General features: G+C 46.9%; 1 protein-coding gene across 2 annotated transcripts in view; it reads right to left on the bottom strand.

Moving 5' to 3' along the window:
• The window catches only part of Iqgap1 (IQ motif containing GTPase activating protein 1), a 100,730-nt gene that overhangs the window by 7,973 nt on the left and 72,381 nt on the right, over positions 1–20,376 (bottom strand). Inside the window, exons 24-37 of one of the 2 annotated variants that reach the window (XM_052762077.1) lie at positions 18,452–18,607; positions 17,741–17,904; positions 16,188–16,412; positions 12,122–12,262; positions 11,947–12,031; positions 10,672–10,904; positions 9,810–9,942; positions 8,464–8,566; positions 7,705–7,840; positions 7,323–7,410; positions 6,494–6,706; positions 5,653–5,819; positions 5,420–5,463; positions 2,146–2,270 (exon numbers count right to left, since the gene is read on the bottom strand). In XM_052762077.1, the coding sequence (XP_052618037.1) occupies positions 5,448–5,463; positions 5,653–5,819; positions 6,494–6,706; positions 7,323–7,410; positions 7,705–7,840; positions 8,464–8,566; positions 9,810–9,942; positions 10,672–10,904; positions 11,947–12,031; positions 12,122–12,262; positions 16,188–16,412; positions 17,741–17,904; positions 18,452–18,607 (1,860 nt within the window). In that variant the 3' untranslated portion in view covers positions 2,146–2,270; positions 5,420–5,447. Of the gene's footprint in view, positions 1–2,145; positions 2,271–5,419; positions 5,464–5,652; positions 5,820–6,493; positions 6,707–7,322; positions 7,411–7,704; positions 7,841–8,463; positions 8,567–9,809; positions 9,943–10,671; positions 10,905–11,946; positions 12,032–12,121; positions 12,263–16,187; positions 16,413–17,740; positions 17,905–18,451; positions 18,608–20,376 lie in introns of those variants that run through there. The other variant, XM_052762076.1, reaches the window with a different exon arrangement.

Below are 20,376 nucleotides of genomic sequence, written 5' to 3'. Positions count from 1 at the left end.
TAAGGCAGGAGGATTTGAGGCCAGCTTGGGCTACAGTGAGGCTCCGTCACCACACCACAAAACAAAAACTGAGCAACATGCTGGTACCTATAGTCCTAAAAATGTAGAAGAATGAGGCAGGAAGATTATTGAGTCGTTAATTCAGTATCAGCCTGAGCAGCATAGCCAGGAACCATCTCAAAAAAGATGGCCCCCTCACATGGCTTAATGCAAGCACTGGTTGATTGTAAGTGTCAAGATTACAGCAATATGATAAAAAAGTATAATTAAGTGCTCTAAACTCGATCAAGATAGGAAATATGTAGCCATTATAAAAGATACTTTCTTTTTTTTCTTTTTTTGGATTTTCAAGATAGGGTTTCTCTGTGCTTCCCTGGCTGTCCTGGAAAGCCTTCTGTAGACCAGGCTGGCCTCGAACTTGGAGATCTGCTTGCCTCTGCCTCCTGAGTGCTCGGACTAAAGGCATAAACCACCATTGCCCAGCTCAAAGATGCTTTCAAAAAGTATGAAAATGTCTCATAACACAGCATTATCAATAAAAGTTGGATACGTGACAACCAACAATATCCTAATTCATGTTCAAAAAGTGAGGTAGATTACTTAGGCACACAGCAGACAGACTGCCTTTCTCTGAACAAAAGCATAGAAGGAAGTTGACTACCTCAAGAGTTTCCCTTTAGCTCATGGAGTCCCAGGTGCCTCTCTCTCATGCTTTGCCCTACTTTCAAAGGTCAGTCAGTCATACATATTTCAGAATCAGAAGAGCTAAGAACCTTCTTGAACAAAGGAAGGGATGGTCGGCAGTCCAAGCTCAATGTGTTCTTTCTAACAATGCAGGCCAGGGCTGCCAGAGGACACTGGGTCAGAGACCTGAACTGTTCTGACCCAGGGGCAAAGCCAGCTGGGCTTCCGGGAAGGAGGCAGCTGATCCCTATGTGGAACAAGGCGAATGCTTTTTGTGGGCATGCATGGTGGTTTCAATGAGAATGGCTCCCATAGGCTCATACATTTGAATGATTGGGCCCCAGTGAGTGGAACTGTTTGGGAAGGACTAGGAGGTGTGGCCTTGTTGGGGGAGGTGTGCCACTGGCTTTAAGATGTCAAAGCCCACAGCAGGCCCAGTCTTGCTCTCTCTGTCTGCTTACTACCTGTGGCTCAGATGAGCTCTCTGCTACTTCTCCAATGCCATCCCTACCTACCTGTGGCCAATTTCCCTGCCATGATGATCATGGACTAACCCTCTGAAATGAATGCTTCCTTTTGTAAGTTGCTGTGGTCATTGTATTTTGTCACAGCAGCAGAACAGTACCTAAGACAGTATGTCTTGGTCAGACACAGAAAATGAAAGAATAGCTTCCTGCAAGATTATGATGAGGTGTATACACACACTGGTGTCAACATGCCTGGGACAAATGAGAACAAGACATTCGTTCTCAGGTGGCAAACTCTTGGGGAATAAAGGCACCTGTCCTCAAGCCTGATTACTAGAGTTCCACCCCTGGGACCCACATGGTATAAGGGGAGACCCAACTTCTGCAAGTTGTCCTCTGACCTCCATGTAGATATTATATATACTATGTGTATGTGTGTGCACACATATAAAATAAACATAGTTTTAAAAATGCATTCTCTTTTATTGTCAGGTTAACGAACTGTTTGTAAAACATAGCTCTGCACATTAAAAACATATATTTTTATAATATATAAAATATATTTAAAAAGCCCCCTAGAAAGAGAAGTAAGAACAATAAGATAACAATGGGATGAACTCAAAATTAAAAAAAAAAAGTTTCTAAAACAAAGTTAAAATGGAAATACGGGAGAAAATGTCTCCGTAGGAAAAGTGCTATTGCCCAAGCATGAGGACCTCAAGTTCAGATCCCCAACATCCACGTAAAAACCTGGGCCCAGCAGTGCATCCCTGTGACCACAGCACTGGGGATGGAGGTGGTGGACACAGGCAGAGCCCGGGGGACTTGCCTGCCAGAAGCCTCGTGGAATTGATGAGCTCCAGATTCAGTGAAAGACCGCGCCTCAGAAGATAGGGTGAAGAGGAAGAGGGCACCTGACACTGGCCTCCATGTTCACACATACACATATGCACAGACACTAGCACATACATGTGAACATAAAAAGGAAACACTCACTGATTTACTTGAAGGTCCTCAATTTCCAGAAGAACTCCCTTTTCATGTAGTCTTGCTGCTGTGTATTTCAGAGAAATCTTTTTGCTTTTCTTGCCTTTCATTTCCCTAGGCTTTTTGGAGACCCTGTGAAAGGAAACAGAACCACATTGTGATGACTGTAAGCAATCTACTACATGCCTTGGACACCATGGAAGTGAGGCCGGCAACTCACACAGCAGCATAGAGACACATAACTCTAAGAGGGCAGACAAATGTGAGGACTGGCCCAAACAACCTCTGCAAAACTGGACTTGACTATTCGCTTCCACCTTTATTTTAAGTCACACTGGAGAACAAGGCCACGTACTTAAGAGTGTGCCAGAGCTCCCATGTCAGTTCTGGAACCAACCCCTCACAAGCCCATGGCGGAAGGTAAAAGCACTTGTTGCACAACCCGAAGAGCCTCCTTTGGTCCCCAGAACCCACATATAACGCTGGCTACAGCGGTGTGTATTTGTAATCTCAGCACTCCCACGGTGAGACGGGAGGTGGAGACAAGTCCATCCCTCAGACACTACTGGCCAGCTAGAGTACACAGAACCCAGCCTCAACAAGGGGGAAGGAGAGCCCATTCCCAAAAGCAGCCCTCAGACCTCACACATGTGCTGTATGTATTCAAGCATGTCTATAACACACGAATGCACACAAACACACAAATAAACACTGGTGAGGTGGAATCAAGAGGATCAGGTGCTCAAGGCCAGCCTTGGCTACATGGTGAGTTTACCAGCCTACTGAATTATCTGAGACTCAACTGCAAAACAAGTGAAATTAAAATAATTTTTAAGGTGGTGGTGGCACATGCCCCCCTCCCCCCCCCCCTTTTTTTTTTTTTTTTTTGGTTTTTCAAGATAGGGTTTCTCTGTGTAGTTTTGGTGCCTTTTCTGAAACTCACTCTGTAGCCCAGGCTGGCCTCAAACCCACAGAGATCGCCTCCCTCTGCGGAGGCACATGCCTTTAATCCCAGCATTTGGGCGGTAGAGGCAGGCAGATCTCTCTGAGTTTGAGGCCAGCCTGGTCTATAGAGCAAGTTCTAGAACAGCCAGAGTTACACAAAGGAACCCTGTCTCGAAAAGCCAAAATAAAGTAAAATAAATATTTAATACTAATAACTTAAAAGTCACTGTAACTCAAAAATAAAAGAAGCAAATTTTAAAAAGATGTACGCATTCTCAAATATATAAAATGCAAATAAAACATCACCATGAAATAAAAAAAAAAATGCCTGTAAAGCCCTGGTTTTGCAGGAAAAAGACTTCCCCCCACACAACTTTTAGACACTGGAGCAGGCACAGCAGTGACAGAGGATGGAAGAGAAGGTGAAAGAAACAGATGGGGGCAGTCCACAGGGAAATGAAAGACGGAAACACCATGCAGAGTAACCACGGCAAGAAAAGAGGTGAGTGCCATCCCGGGATCGTGAGCAGGTGATGGCAGGCTGTGAGGGGGGCGACCCTTAGGAGGGTCACCGAAAACAGCAATGCCGGCTGCTCGGAAGTTCTGACCCATCCATCCCTTCCACTTCTAGGAATTTACTTCGGGAACTGCCTCCATTTGCAAACCGGCACGTGTGTAAGGGGCTGAGGTAGACATTTTAAGAAATGAAATGGATTATTTTGTTACTTTATGTGTGTAAGCGCTTTGCTATTTGTTACTTTATGTGTATAAGTGTATGTGCACCACATACATGTGTGGTGCCAGGTAGGTCAGAAGAGGGCATCCGATTCCCTGGGACTTGAGTTACAGACAGTTGTGAGCCGCCATGGGGGTGCTGGGAATTGAACCTGGCTCGTCTGGAGAAGCAGCTGGTGCCTTTAACCACTGCACCATCTCTCTGTTCTTTTGAAGGATTACTTTTTCTTTATGTTTGTGTGTCAACTCTGTGCATGCCTGTGGAGGCTGGTGGAGTCTGCCAGATCCACTGAGCTGGTGATACAGACAGCTATGAGCTCCCCGATGTGGGTGCTGGGAATTGAACTCAGGTCCTCCGGAAGAGCAGCAAGTGCTCTTACCCACTGAGCCATCTCTCCAGCCCCACTGAATTGTGTAATGGTGAACAACCTGATACAAATGTTCATCAACGGATAGCTGAGTAGAAGCATCTTTTCTAGCTAGCTCTGGAACAGTGTGCAGCCATTCAAAGTGAACACCTAGCTGGGTCTGCCTACAAGACCTAGAAATGTCGACCCTGGTAACCAGGATGGCTAGCCACCAGATCAGTTTCTAAAGGAAACCAGGGAGGCTTGGGAAAATCATCATTCTAGGCCCAGGAAGAGCAAACTACAAATTAGGCCTGACAGAGCGTGTCAGAAAGTCAGGGAGCACACGAAGACTGGCAGGAACCTGTCACAAGGGTACAGGAGTCAGCTCCCCCAGGCGGCTAGGGGACCATCTCTCCAGTACCAGCCCCGCCTCCTTCCAGGGATGAGCATGATTGATCTATGGGAGAGAAATGCAGGGAACTAATTTAAACTCTAGAGAATCCATAGGAAGGGCTCATGGGCGTCCCGTCCTTTCAACCTTTTGAAGTTTGAAATTTCTAAAAAATAAAAGGTTGGGAGTTTGCAGTTTCTTCCCTGCAAAACTGGGAGGCTCGGGTTTGCGGCCAGCACGGGAAAGCTGCAGCTAGCTTTCCCTGGAGACTTGTGATCCAGCCACAGGCATCAAGGAGCCCAAAGACCTATAAAGTCCTTAGGAGGCTGGTCAGTTTGGGGACAGGCCTCCACGGGCTGGGGCTACAGGTGTGTGCCACTGTGCTTGGTGGCAGATTTGGAAGCCAAGTTAGGCGGTCCCCTTGCACGGTTCACTAACTCCAGACCAAACAAGAACAAGAAGTGCTGGAAGCATCCTCAGGCCCTTTCCCAACAGCCCACATCACACTGCTAAATGGAACCTGCAACTGTGCAGACATCACAAGCAAAGTAAGGAAGTAATGAGTAAGTAGAGCCTAGGTGCTGTAGCCAAAATGTGCCGTCAGTCAGGTGTGGGAGACAGAGGCAGGCAGATATCTGAGTTCAAGCCCAGCCTGGTCTACAGAGTGAGTTTCAGATCAGTCAGGAAAAAAAGAAAAAAAAGAAAGAAAGAAAGAAAGGAAGGGAGGGAGGGAGGGAGGGAGGGAGGGAGGAAGGAAGAAAGGAAGGGAGGAAGGAAGGAAGGAAGGAAGGAAGGAAGGAAGGAAGGAGAGAAATTCAGTATCAAGCCAGCAGTATGACTCAGCAAGTAAAAGCACTTACTTCAAGACTCCGAGGACCTGGGCTCAGGTCACAGCTCCGGGAAGCTATGTAGACAGAGGGGACTTCTGGGAGTTGTCCTCTGAGCTCCACACATGCACCCTCCTCTCCCCACAGTAACAGTAGTAAATTTAGTGACAAACTAAAACACTTCTTTCACTGTCACTCTGGAGCAGTTTCTACTTCTTCCCACCCCTCTCACCCTTGCCCGGGAAGAATGAAAACCAAAGACTCACTTGCCCTTGCTGGCCAAGTTATCCAAGCAGGTTTTGATATAGCTCTTGTAGTAATCCACCTGTTCTCCGTAAAAGGTGGCCTTGGAGTTGAGAGCCGCGTACGTCTGCTGCAGTTTGACCAGCTCGGCTTTCCTCCTCTGTCTGTATCTCCGCTGATTCCGGATGTCCTGGAGCACAACCAGGACAATCAGGAAAACAAGGACAGGCAGCCTGCGCCTCCTGAACCGTCACCCTTCAGGCGCTCTACGACCCAGCTGGGCTGAACTCAAACATGCCAACTGTTCTTAACAGGCAGCGACCTGTGTTCACAACCTAAAGAAACTCACCTCTCATCTGCCTATCTCCTCTAGCAACAGGGAGTTGTGTGTTCAGATTTTTGTGGTTTTAGACTTTACTTACAAAGCTGGTCTAAACCTCATAAACATGCTATTCTGAGAGGGAAGGAAAAGAACCAAGTTCTTCGGTGCGAACAGCATTATCTCAGTGAAATTAGAACTCTGAGCCCTGGCCTGGGGTGGTTCTCACAAATCAAGTCTATCATATGATCACCAACTTTATATATTCCATAGCAATTATGAGAAAGGCCTGAAGGATTCTTCACAGGTAACAAAAACTCGGACACTGGAAGCTCTACTGAAGGCTGTCGCCTCATGAATTTAGACCAAACAAAAAGTCCACCTCAGGGAGTGAAGTCGTGGTGTGAGAGTCAGAGACCGGTCCTGAGACTGTACTAGTCTGCATATGAGAAGCTATGCTGTGGTCTGAGTGGCTTCTGTCTGTCTGAGCTCCTGAAGCAGCTGTAAACAAGGCCGGGCCACCACTGTTCCTCCACATGCAGTACCTTGGCAATGTCGTTGATGAGTTCCTGGTATTTGTTCTTTGGGTCCACGGTCCCAAGCTCTGTTAGCTTCTTGAGGCCAGTCTGAATTTTCTCCTTCTTCTCCTGAAGGCTGAGGTTGCTATCCTCCTTCATGGGTTTTGACTTTTTCATCTTGTCAGGGGTTTTGGCATCCCGGATAGCACGTCTCTGCATGGCTCTCTGATGTTCAGCCTCCTACAGATGAAAAAAAAACAAAAAACAAAAAAAAACTTCTTGGTAAGTTCATCATTGGAACCCTAAACTTGGACTCATACAGCATATCTGCACTCGAATGCAGAGTTCTCAAACTCCACCGCAAATTTCCGCCCTCTACTAAATGCCAGACGAGGAAGAGCATCCAGGTGAGATATCTCATTCCACCTAGCAAAGTACAACTGTGAATCCAGATGCTCGGCTTCCTGAAAGCCACATCCTGCACCTTCATAGACACAACCAAGGTACTTCTTATAATAACAACTGTAAGACAGTCATTAAACTATTAGACAGGCTGTTCTGGTCCAGATTAAATTCTCATCCATCCTATATTCTCCATCTCCCTCTCCTTTTTCCTCTCTATTCTCTTGTCTGCTTGTAAGGGCAAGGGAGTTTCATGTCCTAAGAACATCTTCTGGATTTAGGAGTCACCAACTTTCTCAGTCAGATGAGCCCAAATTATGACTGTCCCAAAGTGAGACCCATGCTCACCCTAGGGTCCAATCCCTTCCCTGTACCTCTATCCCCCATCTAGGGATGCACCCATCACAGAGGAGCTGATCCAGTTTAGGAAGGTGAGCATGAAACCTTGGTGTACCTGCTCACTGGTGGCTGGTGTCTCTAGGATTTCAGTCAAGGTGTCTCCCGGCTGGAACCGGATGACATCCACAATTAGACGTTTCGTGCTGTAACGAGATGGGAATGGGCTTTAACCCGGCTGTGTGCTCTACCTCCTTGTCACTGGATCTCAGCACAGCGGCAGCACCATCATCACGACCACAGTGCCTTGCTGCAGCACCCACAGGGGCAGTCACCGGCACAAGGAACAAGGGAACTACAACAGGTGGCACAGGGGAGGAGTTCTAAGACTGTAACTGGAGGTTAGCAAACTAAGTCCTGTGCCAAGTCCAGTACAGGGTGATGTGTACATACTGTGACTGTCAAGAGAGGCCAGCATGGTCCTTCCCTTCAATACTCACTTCAGTAGGATGGTCCGAGCATCCATCTCTGCATTCTCGTCACCAGGCACATCAAACTTGTTGGTCAACGTGAGGGATACTTCTGTCTTAGCCAGTGCCTCCTTGTTGGGGTCATTTACATTGCCGCAACTTTCCCCTGCAGTTTTGGGAGCATAGAAAGAGTCAATGTAATAAAAAGACACTTTGGAGGGAAAATAATACAAATAAATATGATGCAGGTCCAACGTGACTCTTGAGAAACCAACACACTGATGTGTGGCAAGCAGTTTTTATTGAGAAGTAAAGGAAAATATGCCAGATGGTTAAGGAAAAGGGTCCAGAATACAGTAACTTCATAAAGGTGTGAAAAATCATTTCACTGGGCACAGTGGTGCACACCTCTAGTCCAGCCTTCAGGAGGCGGACAGAAGTAGATCTCTGGGAATGTGAAGCCAGCCTGGTCTTCTAGTGAGTTCCAAGCCAGACAGGACTACAAAGTGAGACCCCCCATCTCAAAAAATTTCAACAACGTAACATTGAAATTCTCCCTCAAAATAGCCTTTCCTTTATAAGACTTACACTTTCTAATTATATATGATTATTTTTGTCTTTGTATTTGAAAGTATCTCTTTCACTGGACTCAGCTGCTCATAGATTGGGGCCTACATTGCTTTTGTCTCCTACAGAGTATCTAGAATTTGATACAGTGCAAAATCAGAGAGACAGTGATCTCTGCCAGGTTCCCCTCTCAGCTTCTTAGAAGCTAACTAAGAACATTACCTATCAGGGACTCAATGGTGGGCACCTCGCCAAGGTCGTCCAGCAGTTCGTGGATGGGGTCATTGTGCTCTGGAGCAATGGCATCCTGATGGTCCAGCAGGAGCTGCAAGGACACAGTGATTGACCCACGTTCACCCTCAACCCTCTGTCCCCAGCGGCAAGGCCCAACAGGGATCTGCACAAGAGGCCAGACAACAAGACCACCACACCCAAACACAGACAGGTTAACCTAGTAAGGAGCACGAGAGCAGCACACTGAACTTCACGGAGCAGCATGCACTGTGAAACACCAGGGAATCCTGGCCTTGCTCCCTCTTGATTTAAATGCTCCCACGTAAGCAAGTCACAGGCCATAGACTAAACTCATCACTACACCCAACAAGCACCAATACAACGACATACTGAGATTTACTCGGGGTTCTGGGGACATAGCTTGTTTTTGGTTGTTTTTGTTTTATTTTGCTTTTTGTTATTGTTTTCTAATGCCAGGTTTTAAACTCTGCCAATGTACAGTCTTTTTATTCAGAAAAGAAGCATCAAGACATTATCTTAGTGCCATGCAACCAAGCCTCATGCATGCTACTATCCCAGCTAATGTCCTCACGTATGTACTACTGCTTGATGTACATGTCCCCAAAGGGAGAAGGAAATTGTGTCTGAAAAAATCTGTATAAATAGGGAGCTTTCAAAGGAAAACTCCACAGCCACAGAGGAGAAGAAGCTGGTGCTCTAGGCCATGTGAAAGGAATAAGGCAGATGGCTGGCATAAAAGAGGATTTATCAAGCCACTAAGTCAGTGCTCTCAATGCACTTTTTGGAGTCCATTCCTAGGAATTCTGGGTCAGGACACCTGTCATATGTCTGGCAAACATCACTTTTCAATGTCAGCATGGATGATTCTGAAGCAGGTGGCTTAGGGGTAACTTGCAGAGCAGCAGATATGTCAAATATGAAGCAGAGCTGGGGTGTGGCTCAAAGACAGAGCACGGACCACGCACGAGACCCTGAATTTGATTCCCATCACCACCAAAGAACAGCAATAGAAAAGAAAGAGAAAAAACAAGGGGCTATGGTCAGTTAAGATGACAGCAAAATACAGGAGGTGATGGTGAACGCCTTTAATCCCAGCACTAAGAGGCAGAGGCAGGCGGATCTCTGAGTTCAAGGCCAGCCTGGTCTACAGAGTGAGTTCCAGGAGAGCCAGGGCACAGAGAAACCCTGTCTGGAAAAACACAAAACAAGATCACAGCAAAATGAGATACCTGGCCATCAGAAAGGAAACAGGTGCCAGGGAAGGTAATTAAAGGCAGTGTGATGAAATTAAGTAATTAAGGGGAAACACTTACAGTGTGGGTGTTGATGATTTCACCAATGGAAATGTAGATTACCGGCTTGGTGAGGGTGACTAGATCAGAATACTCATCCACGTTAAATTTATCCTGCAGCTCTGGGACGTCGCAAGCAGTTTGGAAAAACCGTCTGAAAATAAGCAGCAGCAAGTGGTGTTGGCATGCAAGCTGTGGGGAGGGCACTCAGACCTTCCCAGCTCCATGTCCAGCTGTGGGGAGGGCACTCAGACCTTCCCAGCTCCATGTCCAGCTGTGGAGAGGGCACTCAGACCTTCCTAGCTCCGTGTCCAGCTGTGGAGAGGGCACTCAGACCTTCCCAGCTCCGTGTCCAGCTGTGGAGAGGGCACTCAGACCTTCCCAGCTCCGGCCGTGTCTAGACACTAACAGCCAAGACAACGACATTCGAGAAAAATGGCCACATGTGTGCTGTTCAGTTCCTGCCTGGCAGCCTTGGGATACTAACAGCTAATTCTCTGGCCAGTTTTGTTTCCACCCACAAGAATCACTCAACTAGCCAGGTGGTGGTGGTGCACACCGTTAGTCCCAGCACTCAGGAGGCAGAGGCAGGCAGATCTCTTCGTTTGAGGCCAGCCTGGTCTAGAGAGAGAGTTCCAGGACTGCACAAAGAAACTCTGTTTTGGAAAACAAAATAAAAACAAAACAAAACAAAAAACCCACAACACAAAACAGACAAACAAACAAACAACCTCCCCAACAACAACAACAACAACAAAGAAATGCAAAACTCTCCCCTAGAGAGACCATCTCTCAGTTCATTTTGTGAGGTCAACATTACCCTTATACCAAACACAAAGTATCATAAAAGGTTGGGTTATGTATCGTCTGCTTTGCCCCTTACCTGAATTTCTGGTAGGACTGAGAAAGATACTCATTAATGATGCTTAAGTGGGCATTATCGCCCAGAAACATCTTATTGGAAGCCGCGTGCTGGAGCATCTTCGCAATGGAGCCCAGATTTCTGCGCTGGTCTGTGGTGAGCTGGCCCCCTGCTGACAGGTCAATGATGTCGAAGGCATCGGGAGCAACAATAGCTGGGTTCATGTATCGGTAGTAAAGCAAGTTACCAATAATCTGAAACAGAAGCATGGGCGTTAAAGACCACACTGCTAAGAAAGCCACACGTGACTTTGCTAGCAATGAAAATGAGAAAATGCGGTCCTGTGAGGAAAAGGTAAACAAAAAATACACGCCAACATGCATACATGCACATACACTTTCCTTCAAGACCTAGAATTCAAAATAAATTAAAAAAAAATTCTGGGGTGTATGGGGGAACAAGAGAACTGAAAACTACTACCAGGATGAATGAAAGAATGGATTCAGAACGTATAAGTGACATTTAAGCTGTGTGATCTAACATGTCAGGGCATCTTTTGTTCCCATGTGACAGTAGCAGCTAAGGCTGCTGCCATCCATCTGCGCTTTTGGTTTTCACAGGTGGGCTCTTAGGAAGCTATGGCACACAGCGAAAGCAAATCCTCAAGATGGCCTATCTAGCACAATGCCATCCGTCCAACCCCACCATCCACATGCTGCAGACTGCAAAGGCCAAGGGCATGCCTCTGAGATAAGTCACTCAACACACATCTCTTCCACAGGAGAACTCAAGGACAATCATGGCATCTCCCCTAGAGTTCCAGAAAAAAATAAAATTAATTCACCTGAACAGAAAGTCTAGAATCGAGGCCTCACTGTAGGAAAGCACAGAACTAGGAGAGAGAAGAGAAAAGCGTTCAGATTAAAAAAAATAAAAGTAAATAAACAGAAAGAGAACAGCAGTAGAAAGAGCCAGCAGCGAAGCCTTAGCAGGGCCGCCGTGCTTGCTGCGATTCGCCTGGCCACCAGGAGAGGGAGCAATGTTTCCGAGAAAAGAGAACTCGGGGAAAATCCCACTTCTATGCTCACTCAGTGTGCCTTTCAAAGGAACAGAAACTGTTTATTAGAAAGGCTATCGTCTTCTATTTACAACGGCTTTTGAGGCTCACAGTCAAGGAGAGCTGCGCCAGAACTGACACTCAGGCACTTCCTGCTGGTCTACGGTCAGGACGAGGTTTCTAAGCTGCCTCTAGCGGCTCTGAGGAGGGCAGGGACCCACCAGTTTTCAGATTCTTACCTTCAGCAGCTCGTCCTCACCAGCGTCAGGGAACTTCTCATGCAGCGAATCCTTCAGCACTTTGGCAATGAAACGCATCCCGTAACTGGCGGATGGACAAAACAGAGGTCAGGGCCACAGAGAACATCATCATCAATGCCAGGCTTTATTCGGGGTCATAACGGATGGTACTCACGGGATTTTGTCCACAGAGCTGATGATGGCTGAGAGGAATTTGTCTGTCACGGCCCTCATGTTCCTGATGGAGTTGTCTAGCCTTGTCTTCACTTCTTCATGAGACAAGGCTTGCTCAGGGGTCACATCATAGGGCAGTTTGCTAAGAAAACAGAAATGACCCCCAGCAATGTTAGACCAATGCCCAAGATAGCTCGAGGCAGGCAACTCATCTTTTATAACTAGAAAGACCCAGAAGGTTTAGCTAACTTAAGCTGCTCTGCACAGAGCTGGTAAAAGCTAGGGCTCAGATTTGAACTTGGGTTTTCAACTGTGAATTGGATGTCTTCTGTGTCAGGTACTCTGATAAGCACTTAGAGACAGTAAGTACTGAAGACATCACATCTGTCGCGTCTCTCACAGCAGCAGAGGTATACAATCATAAACATACTGTGTGGGCTCGAGGCTAGCTCAGTGATGCAGCACTTACCTAGCGTACCCAAGGCCTGGGTTAATCCCCCACAATGAAAGAAAACAACGGCTGTGGGCCACAGGTGAAGCCTCTACTCAGACTGGAGAAAGGAAGGAAGGCCCCCGACCCCAGGGACAGACAGACACCTCAGCTCAAGAAAGCGGAGGTGAAGGGTCTTCTGGGAGGGACGTCTACACGCACGGAGAACGGAGGAGAGAAACAAGAGTTAAAAGGCTGTAGGGTCAGGCCCCGGAGGACCCGAGACACCGGCTAAGTCTGGTCCTGAGGTTCTGGAGAATCGAGATGCCTCAGCAGGTGAAAGGGCCTGTCATGCAAGTCTGGAGACTCGAGTTTGGTCCCCAGAACCCACAGAAGGGTGGGAAGAGAGAACCAACCTCACAAAGTTGTCCTCTGACCTCCACACACTCCCTTAGCCCCAACACAGACACACACAGTTTAAAGAAAGTTCTACATTGTGAGGAAAGATTGCCCTAGAGCAGCACAAGGAATTAAAGATGGACAGACAGACACAGACGAGGGATGTGGAAACTGGTGTCCCCCTTGATCCAGGGAAGATGAGTATGAACAAAGACTCAGGTGTAACAATGGAGACCAAGAAGGTCCACGGGACTGAAGAGACACCACACAGCCAATAGAACTGGTACCTCTGGATGTTAGAGGAGGCAGGCAGACACAGAACTGAAGGAGTACCGTGAGTCAGAAGAGGCAGGCGTGAGAGGCTGAGGGTGGGGCCGGGGGCAGACACCAAGCCCTGGGTTCAATCCCCACCACCACATATATCAGGCTCTATAGTGCATGCTTGGGGGGTGGAGGTGGAAGGGTCAAGAGTTCAAAGTCATCTGTGGCTACACCGTGAATTTGTGGCTACACCGTGAATTTAAGGCCAGCCTGGGATACATAAGGACTTGTCCAAAAGAAAGAAAAGAAAAAAAACTGGCTGGCATAGAGTAACAGATGTGCTACAACATGGGCCTACACTTAACAGGGGCGAAATAAAGACACTCTCTGAGGGACAGAGTAAAGTTTCTGGTACTTTCAAAGTTTGAAAAAAAAAAAGCGATGACTATCTTAGATTATCCAAGTGGTCCCTAAATATAAACCAGGGGACCTGATAAGAGAGAGACAGAGGGGGACAGGATACAGGGGAGGGGAGTAGCCAGGGAGGAAGAGAATACAGTCACATGGTCACAAGTCAAGCAGTGCCAGAGGCCACCAGAATTGAAGCCAAGGAAAGGATGTATGGTGAGTTGGTTCCAGTCGCCATGGCAAAGGCAAAGCAAGACAAGCAGACAGGGTACAAGCCACAGCACGCTGAGTGACAGCCAGTGCGGGGTGTAATTTATGACTGTAAGCTCTACGTGGTCTCTTTTATACCGGTAAAGGTCACCGTAATCTCACGTTTGTTGGGAGAGTGGCTCAGTGGCAGAGCACTGTCTACACGTACAAGGTCCTGGGTTTGATCCTCAGCACTGTACAAAAGTTAATAAATAAAACAAAAATAGTAACAAACCAAAGAATTCAAACCACAAAGGCCAGTGGTTGTGGTCAGAGAAAAGAATACCGACAAGAAGAGGAACTTCTTTTTTGTTTTGTTTTGTTTTGTTTTTTGGGACAGGGTTTCTCTGTGTAGCCCTGGCTGTCCTGGAACTTGCTCTTTAGACCAGGCTGGCCCCTGCCTCCCCAGTGCTGGGACTAAAGGTGTGTGCCACCACCGCGTGGCTGGAGGAGAGGGAAAATTTAAGAATATAGAGATGATACTTCTCCTTAAGAGGTGACAAGGTCCGAGTCTGCTGTATTGGGTGATTAACTAGAAGGGAAAATGCTGGGGGAGGGGGAGGGGCATGGTGCTTACATGCTGGGTGGCTTTCATGCCTCATAGGTACTAGTACTGAAAAAAACACTATTTCCATTTTATGAAAATCAGGAGACACAGTTTCTTACCAACACTAACAAGAAAAAAATCCTGAACTGGCCAGTGGAATTCTGATTTGTAAATGACAGACTCATTGATCATCTAAGGAAGTAACTTAGTAACCTCGAGCGTTCAGGGAGCGGCTATCTAAGATGGCCTGGGTACAGGCCAAACTTCCCAGATAAAGATGGTAGAGAGGTAGAGCTGAGAGCTGACCTGAGTGGTTCTTCCCCAGCACAAGAAAATAAGAAGAAAAAGACAGGCAAAGACTGCCATCCTGGTGACAGACTTACAGGACACTAAAATCAACAGTGACACAGAAGATTTTGTTACTGGTCTGTAAAGGACACATTTTTACAGCTAACTTTGAATATATGCCTCAGCCCCCAAAGTGCTGGCTTTCCGTGTTTGAGCCACCATGCTCGGCTTGCAGGCTGAAGGACAGAGGTGTGAAAAGCTACTCACTCCACCAAGCCCCAGAGAGCTACCTGCTGCCCAACCCGCCCCAAAGGAAAACAGAGATAGAGCTGCTCACTGGTCTCTGGGTGCTCACTCCACCTATGTAAAGCCAAAAGCAGCGCGGCTCCCTGAACTTCCTGCTCTCAGCAAGGCCCACATTGGACTGTCAATCCTTTGCTTTAGATCTCTTTCTGGTGGTTGGAGTTCACTCTGGCGGACTCAGCTCCCCAAACACATGCGTTCATTTGGCTCAGCCCTCAGTACCCAGGCACAGGTCACCATCCACCCACAGCCTTTCCCCATCCTGATCTGCACGGCCGGTCCCCTTCAACTGCTCCAGCTACAGCGGGGTCTTTTCAGGCCCTAGGCCCCCCAGGGCAGGGCAGTGCGCATGCACACTGTGCGCCCAGCACCCACCATCGTGTCCTCTAGGTCCAGCTACAAGCCCTGCCTCCGCAGATGGTTTTCCCTAACCACCTGCCAACGTTAGCGCTCTCCTCTACTCCGGTAGAACACCTTACAAGGAGCTTTGAAAACCTTTCCTTGACTGTAATTTTTATTTACCTGTGTGTTAGCTCTTCAACAATGAACTATGAAGGGATAAGGGAATGAGTCTGTGTCATTCACTGTTATAGTTTTTGTTATTTTTTTTCTTTTTGTTGTTATGGGGAGAGCCAGAGGGCAACTCTGTTGGGGTTGTTCTTTCCACTTTTACATGGACTCTGGAGATGGAGTCCATGTAAATTCAGTTCTCCAGAACTGCACAGGAACAGCCTTTACCACTGAGCTCTCTCGTCCATGCCTTGTTCACTACTGTTTTATTCTACATGTATCTAAAAGCGCAGGTATATAACAAGCACTCAATAAATATTTGCCTAATAAGTGAATTATCAACTTAAATCACCATTCTCAAAGGAAAAGTTGTGTGTGCGTGCGTGCGTGTGTGCGTGCGTGCGTGTGTGTGTGTGTGTGTGTGTGTGTGTGTGTGTGTGTATGTGTGTGTGTGTGCTTCCTTTTTAGAGACAGGATCTCATGCAGTCATGCTGGCCTGGAACTCACTGTGTAGCTATGACTGAGCTTCCTGCCTCCAGATTCCAAACACTGAGATTATAAATGTGCAGGAAAAGTTATTCAAACAATTATTATTGTAAATCAAAAGTGACCGCATTCTGAAAAGATACAGAGAACAATAAACACACGAAAGGAAAGGTGTTCTGATCATACCTTGCCTCTCCCGTCTGAGACTCCATCTGATTAACCCAAGACTTGTAAATATCCACAGGGTCAGTCTTGATGTTGAGCGATTTGTCATCCATAATCTCCTTCACAACAGGGGCCAAGATCTGTCGGAGGGCATTCTGACCCCGGGCACCACGGTTGAAACTCACAACCATCTTAATAACCGTAGGGTTTCCTGTCACGATTTCTTGAATCTGATCCACCTTTGACCTATAAGATATCAAACACAAATTAAATTTAAACTTATACCAGAATCTATCAACTTAAAGACATTCTTCTGGAACCAGGTCATGTCTTCCTCTGGAAGCATTTCCTGATACTCACATAACTTCTGGTAGCTGCTCACTCAGTTGGACCCTTCATATTAGGACCAGTACCGCAACATCATTTTTTCCCTGAATTAAGTTCTCTCTATGTAGCTGAGGCTGGCCTCAAACTCCTAATCTTCCTGCCTCTGCCTCCTGGCAATACTTTTTGTATTTTGTTTGAGACAGGGTCTATAATTTTCTTGCCTCCACCTCTTGAATGCTGGGATTATCAGTAGGCCATCATGCCTGTCCTGTTCTTTCTTTTAAAAATTACACGTAGTTATTTATGTAGAATGTGTGTGTAGGCCAGAGAATGAGTCAGTTCTCTCTACCATGTGGGTCTGAGGATTGAACTCAGGTCATCAGATGTGGAGACCCACCGAGGTTTCCTAGTGAGATCTGAGCTTGCTTTACCCAACAAGGCTGCATAAGGGAATGACTGGACCACGGGTGTGGTTACCAGGTGTATGGAAGGGTCTGCACTTGGCTGTGCGGTGTGCTTTGATCTAGCAAGGGGGAGGTCTTTTGCCCCACCCCTTAGTGTTGTTATAAAAATCCCTTTTGAAGAGACAGAAGGGGCCGTTGGATTTTGATCCAAGTCTTCCCGAAGCTATCCTGTGTTGCTGTCTGTCTCCTCTCCACTACCTTTCTATCTAAAGGTTTCTTATTCCTCTCTCCTCCTCATAGGAACCCTTTAAAAGGTAGGAGCTGGCCTCCCACAATCAGACTTGGCAGCAAGCACTTTGTACCCACTGAGCCATCTTGCCAGCCCCACCTGGCTCTCTCTTAAGAAGTCACTCATAACTATAATAACTACACTATAGTAATAACCGCTAAGAATCAGTTACTGTCGAGTTTGGTTCAGTTGCAGGATTAAAAGGTCTTTCATGCCTCTTGATAGACTAGACAGGGATGGACAGGTGGCCACACTCGACACAGGAATGCTTTGCAAGGCTCTGAATATGAAGACCTGTTCTGGGCCTTAATTCTATTAACTATTAACCTCCTGTCCCGACCTCTAAAATGCTGGGACTTCAGGAGTGCACCATGACACTAGGCAGTTACCAACACTTCATACTAACTATTTTAAAGTGGATATTTTGAAAAGAGTATTTCTCACAAATTGAGACCAAGGAAATGCAAAGGCTAGCCTGAGTCTGAACTCTGAGCTTCTCCGGTGATGGGAGAGGCCCGCCCATTCGCCCACCCTGTCCATCAGTCCTTCCATACTTGATCTCCTCCTGGAGTGCCGTCTTGAAGAGTCTCAGCAGCAAGTACTCCTCTCGCTGGTTGGATGCATAGTTGTACAGGGTGAAGATGACAGAGTCCATGAACTTGGTGGACTTGTTCTGAGGCATCTGAAAGATCAGCTTGGCCAGATAGGTGGGGTTGGTCTGAAATAAAACCAATAGATCAGAAACTTTTAGATAATATAAAGGTTGATTTTTCTTTTAATCCATGCTTTTTTTAAATATATTTTTTTGAAATTATAATTCTATGATCTCCCCCTTCCCTTTCCCTCCACAATCCCACCTATATACCCTCCCTTGCTCTCTCACACTCACGGCCTCTTTTTTTTTCATTGTTGGTATATAAATATATAAATATAACCTGCTCAGTCTGTATAACGTTACTCGTATACATGTTTTCAGGGCTGATCATTTGGTATTAGATAAGCAGCTGGGGTGCTCTTCCCCCTGTTACTTCGGCTCCCAGAGTTCCTTAACTGCCGTAGTTCTTTGTCTAGGGTTGAGGCTTCTTGAGCTTCCCCTCCCAAGTTCATGCTTTGTAAAACATCAGAGATTACAATATACAGAAGAAGAACAACACAGCCCTTCACATGCCCCTCAGTGGGCAGCAGGCAAGACTCCCTGTGGGAAGGTTTCCCCACGAGGGAGAACTCAGCTAGGTGTTGCACACCCAACCCCCGGAGCCACTCACCTGCAGTAAGTAGAACAGGTGCTGGTAGGCTTCCAGCTTCTCCCTCTTCTCCTTGCTCAGGGCCTTGAGGCCTCCCCTCTGCTTGTTAATCATCATCATATCAGACAGCTGCTCCTTGTTCTTCTTGGTAAGCTTTTTACTATGGGAAACCACATCCTACAAACAAGAACGAACACACAACAAAGGCTTGTAGTGCAGAGACAGCGCTTCTGCACCTGTACCCCTGCAGGTACCGCGCTGGCCAGCCCCTCAGACAGCCCACTTTATCCTGTACCCCTGCAGGCACCGCACTGGTCAGCCCCTCAGACGGCCCATTTTATCCTGGTTTTGGTATCTCAGGCTACTTCTGCCACCTCGGCATGAAGAACCCAAGCCATGGATTTCTCCATGTGGGATCAGAGGGATCAGGAAATCACTTTCTAGCAGTTGATCTTAAAAGCATGACTCTTTCCTTAAAAATAGGGCCGGGTGGTGGTAGTGCACACCTTTGATGCCAGCACTCGGAAGGCAGAGTTAGGCGGATCTCTATGAGTTTGGGGCCAGCCTGGTCTACAGAGTGAGATCCAGGACAGGCACCAAAACTACACGGGGAAATCCTGTCTCGAAAAACCAGAAAAAAGGAAAAAGAAAAAAAAAAGAGTTGAAAAATAGGACCTCATTTGCCCTGGGCTGGCTTTCAATTTACTACGTAGCTAAAGATGGCTCTGAATTTCTGATCTTCCTCTTCCATTGTCCAAGTCCAAGAATTAAGGCATGCACCACCATGCCTAGTTTATGCAATATGTGAGGAGAAACCCATGGCTTAAAGTATACCACCAACTAAGACACATCCCAGCCTTAAAAACATGTCTTAAGGGTTTGTAAAGTTCAGGGCAGAGTACCTGCCCAGCATGCCTACTATCCCGGCTCAGCTATCACAATAAACAGACAAACTCCTGTCATCCTAGTTACTCAAGCTATCAAGGTAAAAGATTACAAGGTTGAAGCTGGGCGGTAGTGGCGCAAGCCTCTAATTCCAGCACTCTGAGTTCGAGGCCAGCCTGGTCTACATAGTGAGTTCCAGGACAGCCAGGACTACACAGAAACCCTGTCTCAAAAACCAAACAAACAAAACTTTAAAAGGTTGGGTATAATCTGGACAACCTATCAAGGTATCATCACAAAATAAAATTTACAAAAACCCGGTGTGGGGGGAGGTAGAGAGTTGGATATGTAGCTCAGCCTAGGGCGGGGGAAGCCCTGGTTCAATTGCCCATACTGCCTAAAATGAATAAGCAAGCAAGCAAACAAAAGGTTTTTAAAAAGGCGTCCATGGCTGGAGAGATGACTCAGCAGTTAAGAGTACTGGCTGCTCTTCCGGAGGCCCCACGTATGATTCCTAACACCCACATGGCAGCTCACAACCATCTGTGATTCCAGTTCCAGGAGATCTGACACCTCCTTCAGGCCTTCTAGGGCACCAACCACACATGTGGCACATAGATATATAAGCAGGCAAAATACACACATATAAAATAATAAATAAACTAGGGGTGGGGTGGGGGTGGCCGGTGTGATAGCTCAGCAGGTAACGCACTTGCTGCCAAGCCTGGCAACCAGAGCTTGATCCGCAGGTCCCGTATGGTAGAAGGAAATGAGCTGCAACTCGCCCTCTGACCTCTACACGTGCCCAACCCCAAATAAATAATAAGTAAATATCCTGAAGTCAGAAATACCTGAAGTTTAAAACCCTAAAGGATAAAATCCCCCAAAATATAATTCTGGAAAGCAAGTCAGCTAGGCAGAGTGGTGAGTCCTAGCTCTGTGGACGGATGATGGCCAGATGGTACCTTGAGCTCAGAGTTACACAGAGACCTTGCCCTAAAACAAACAAGTTTTCCAACTATAGTTGGACACTGACTGGGATGTTGTTTCTAATAAAAACT

The sequence above is a fragment of the Peromyscus californicus genome, unplaced genomic scaffold, assembly GCF_007827085.1.
Source record: "Peromyscus californicus insignis strain IS unplaced genomic scaffold, ASM782708v3 Scaffold_4__1_contigs__length_199733344, whole genome shotgun sequence".
Taxonomy (NCBI): domain Eukaryota; kingdom Metazoa; phylum Chordata; class Mammalia; order Rodentia; family Cricetidae; genus Peromyscus; species Peromyscus californicus.
This window is presented reverse-complemented; position numbering and strand designations above follow the sequence as displayed.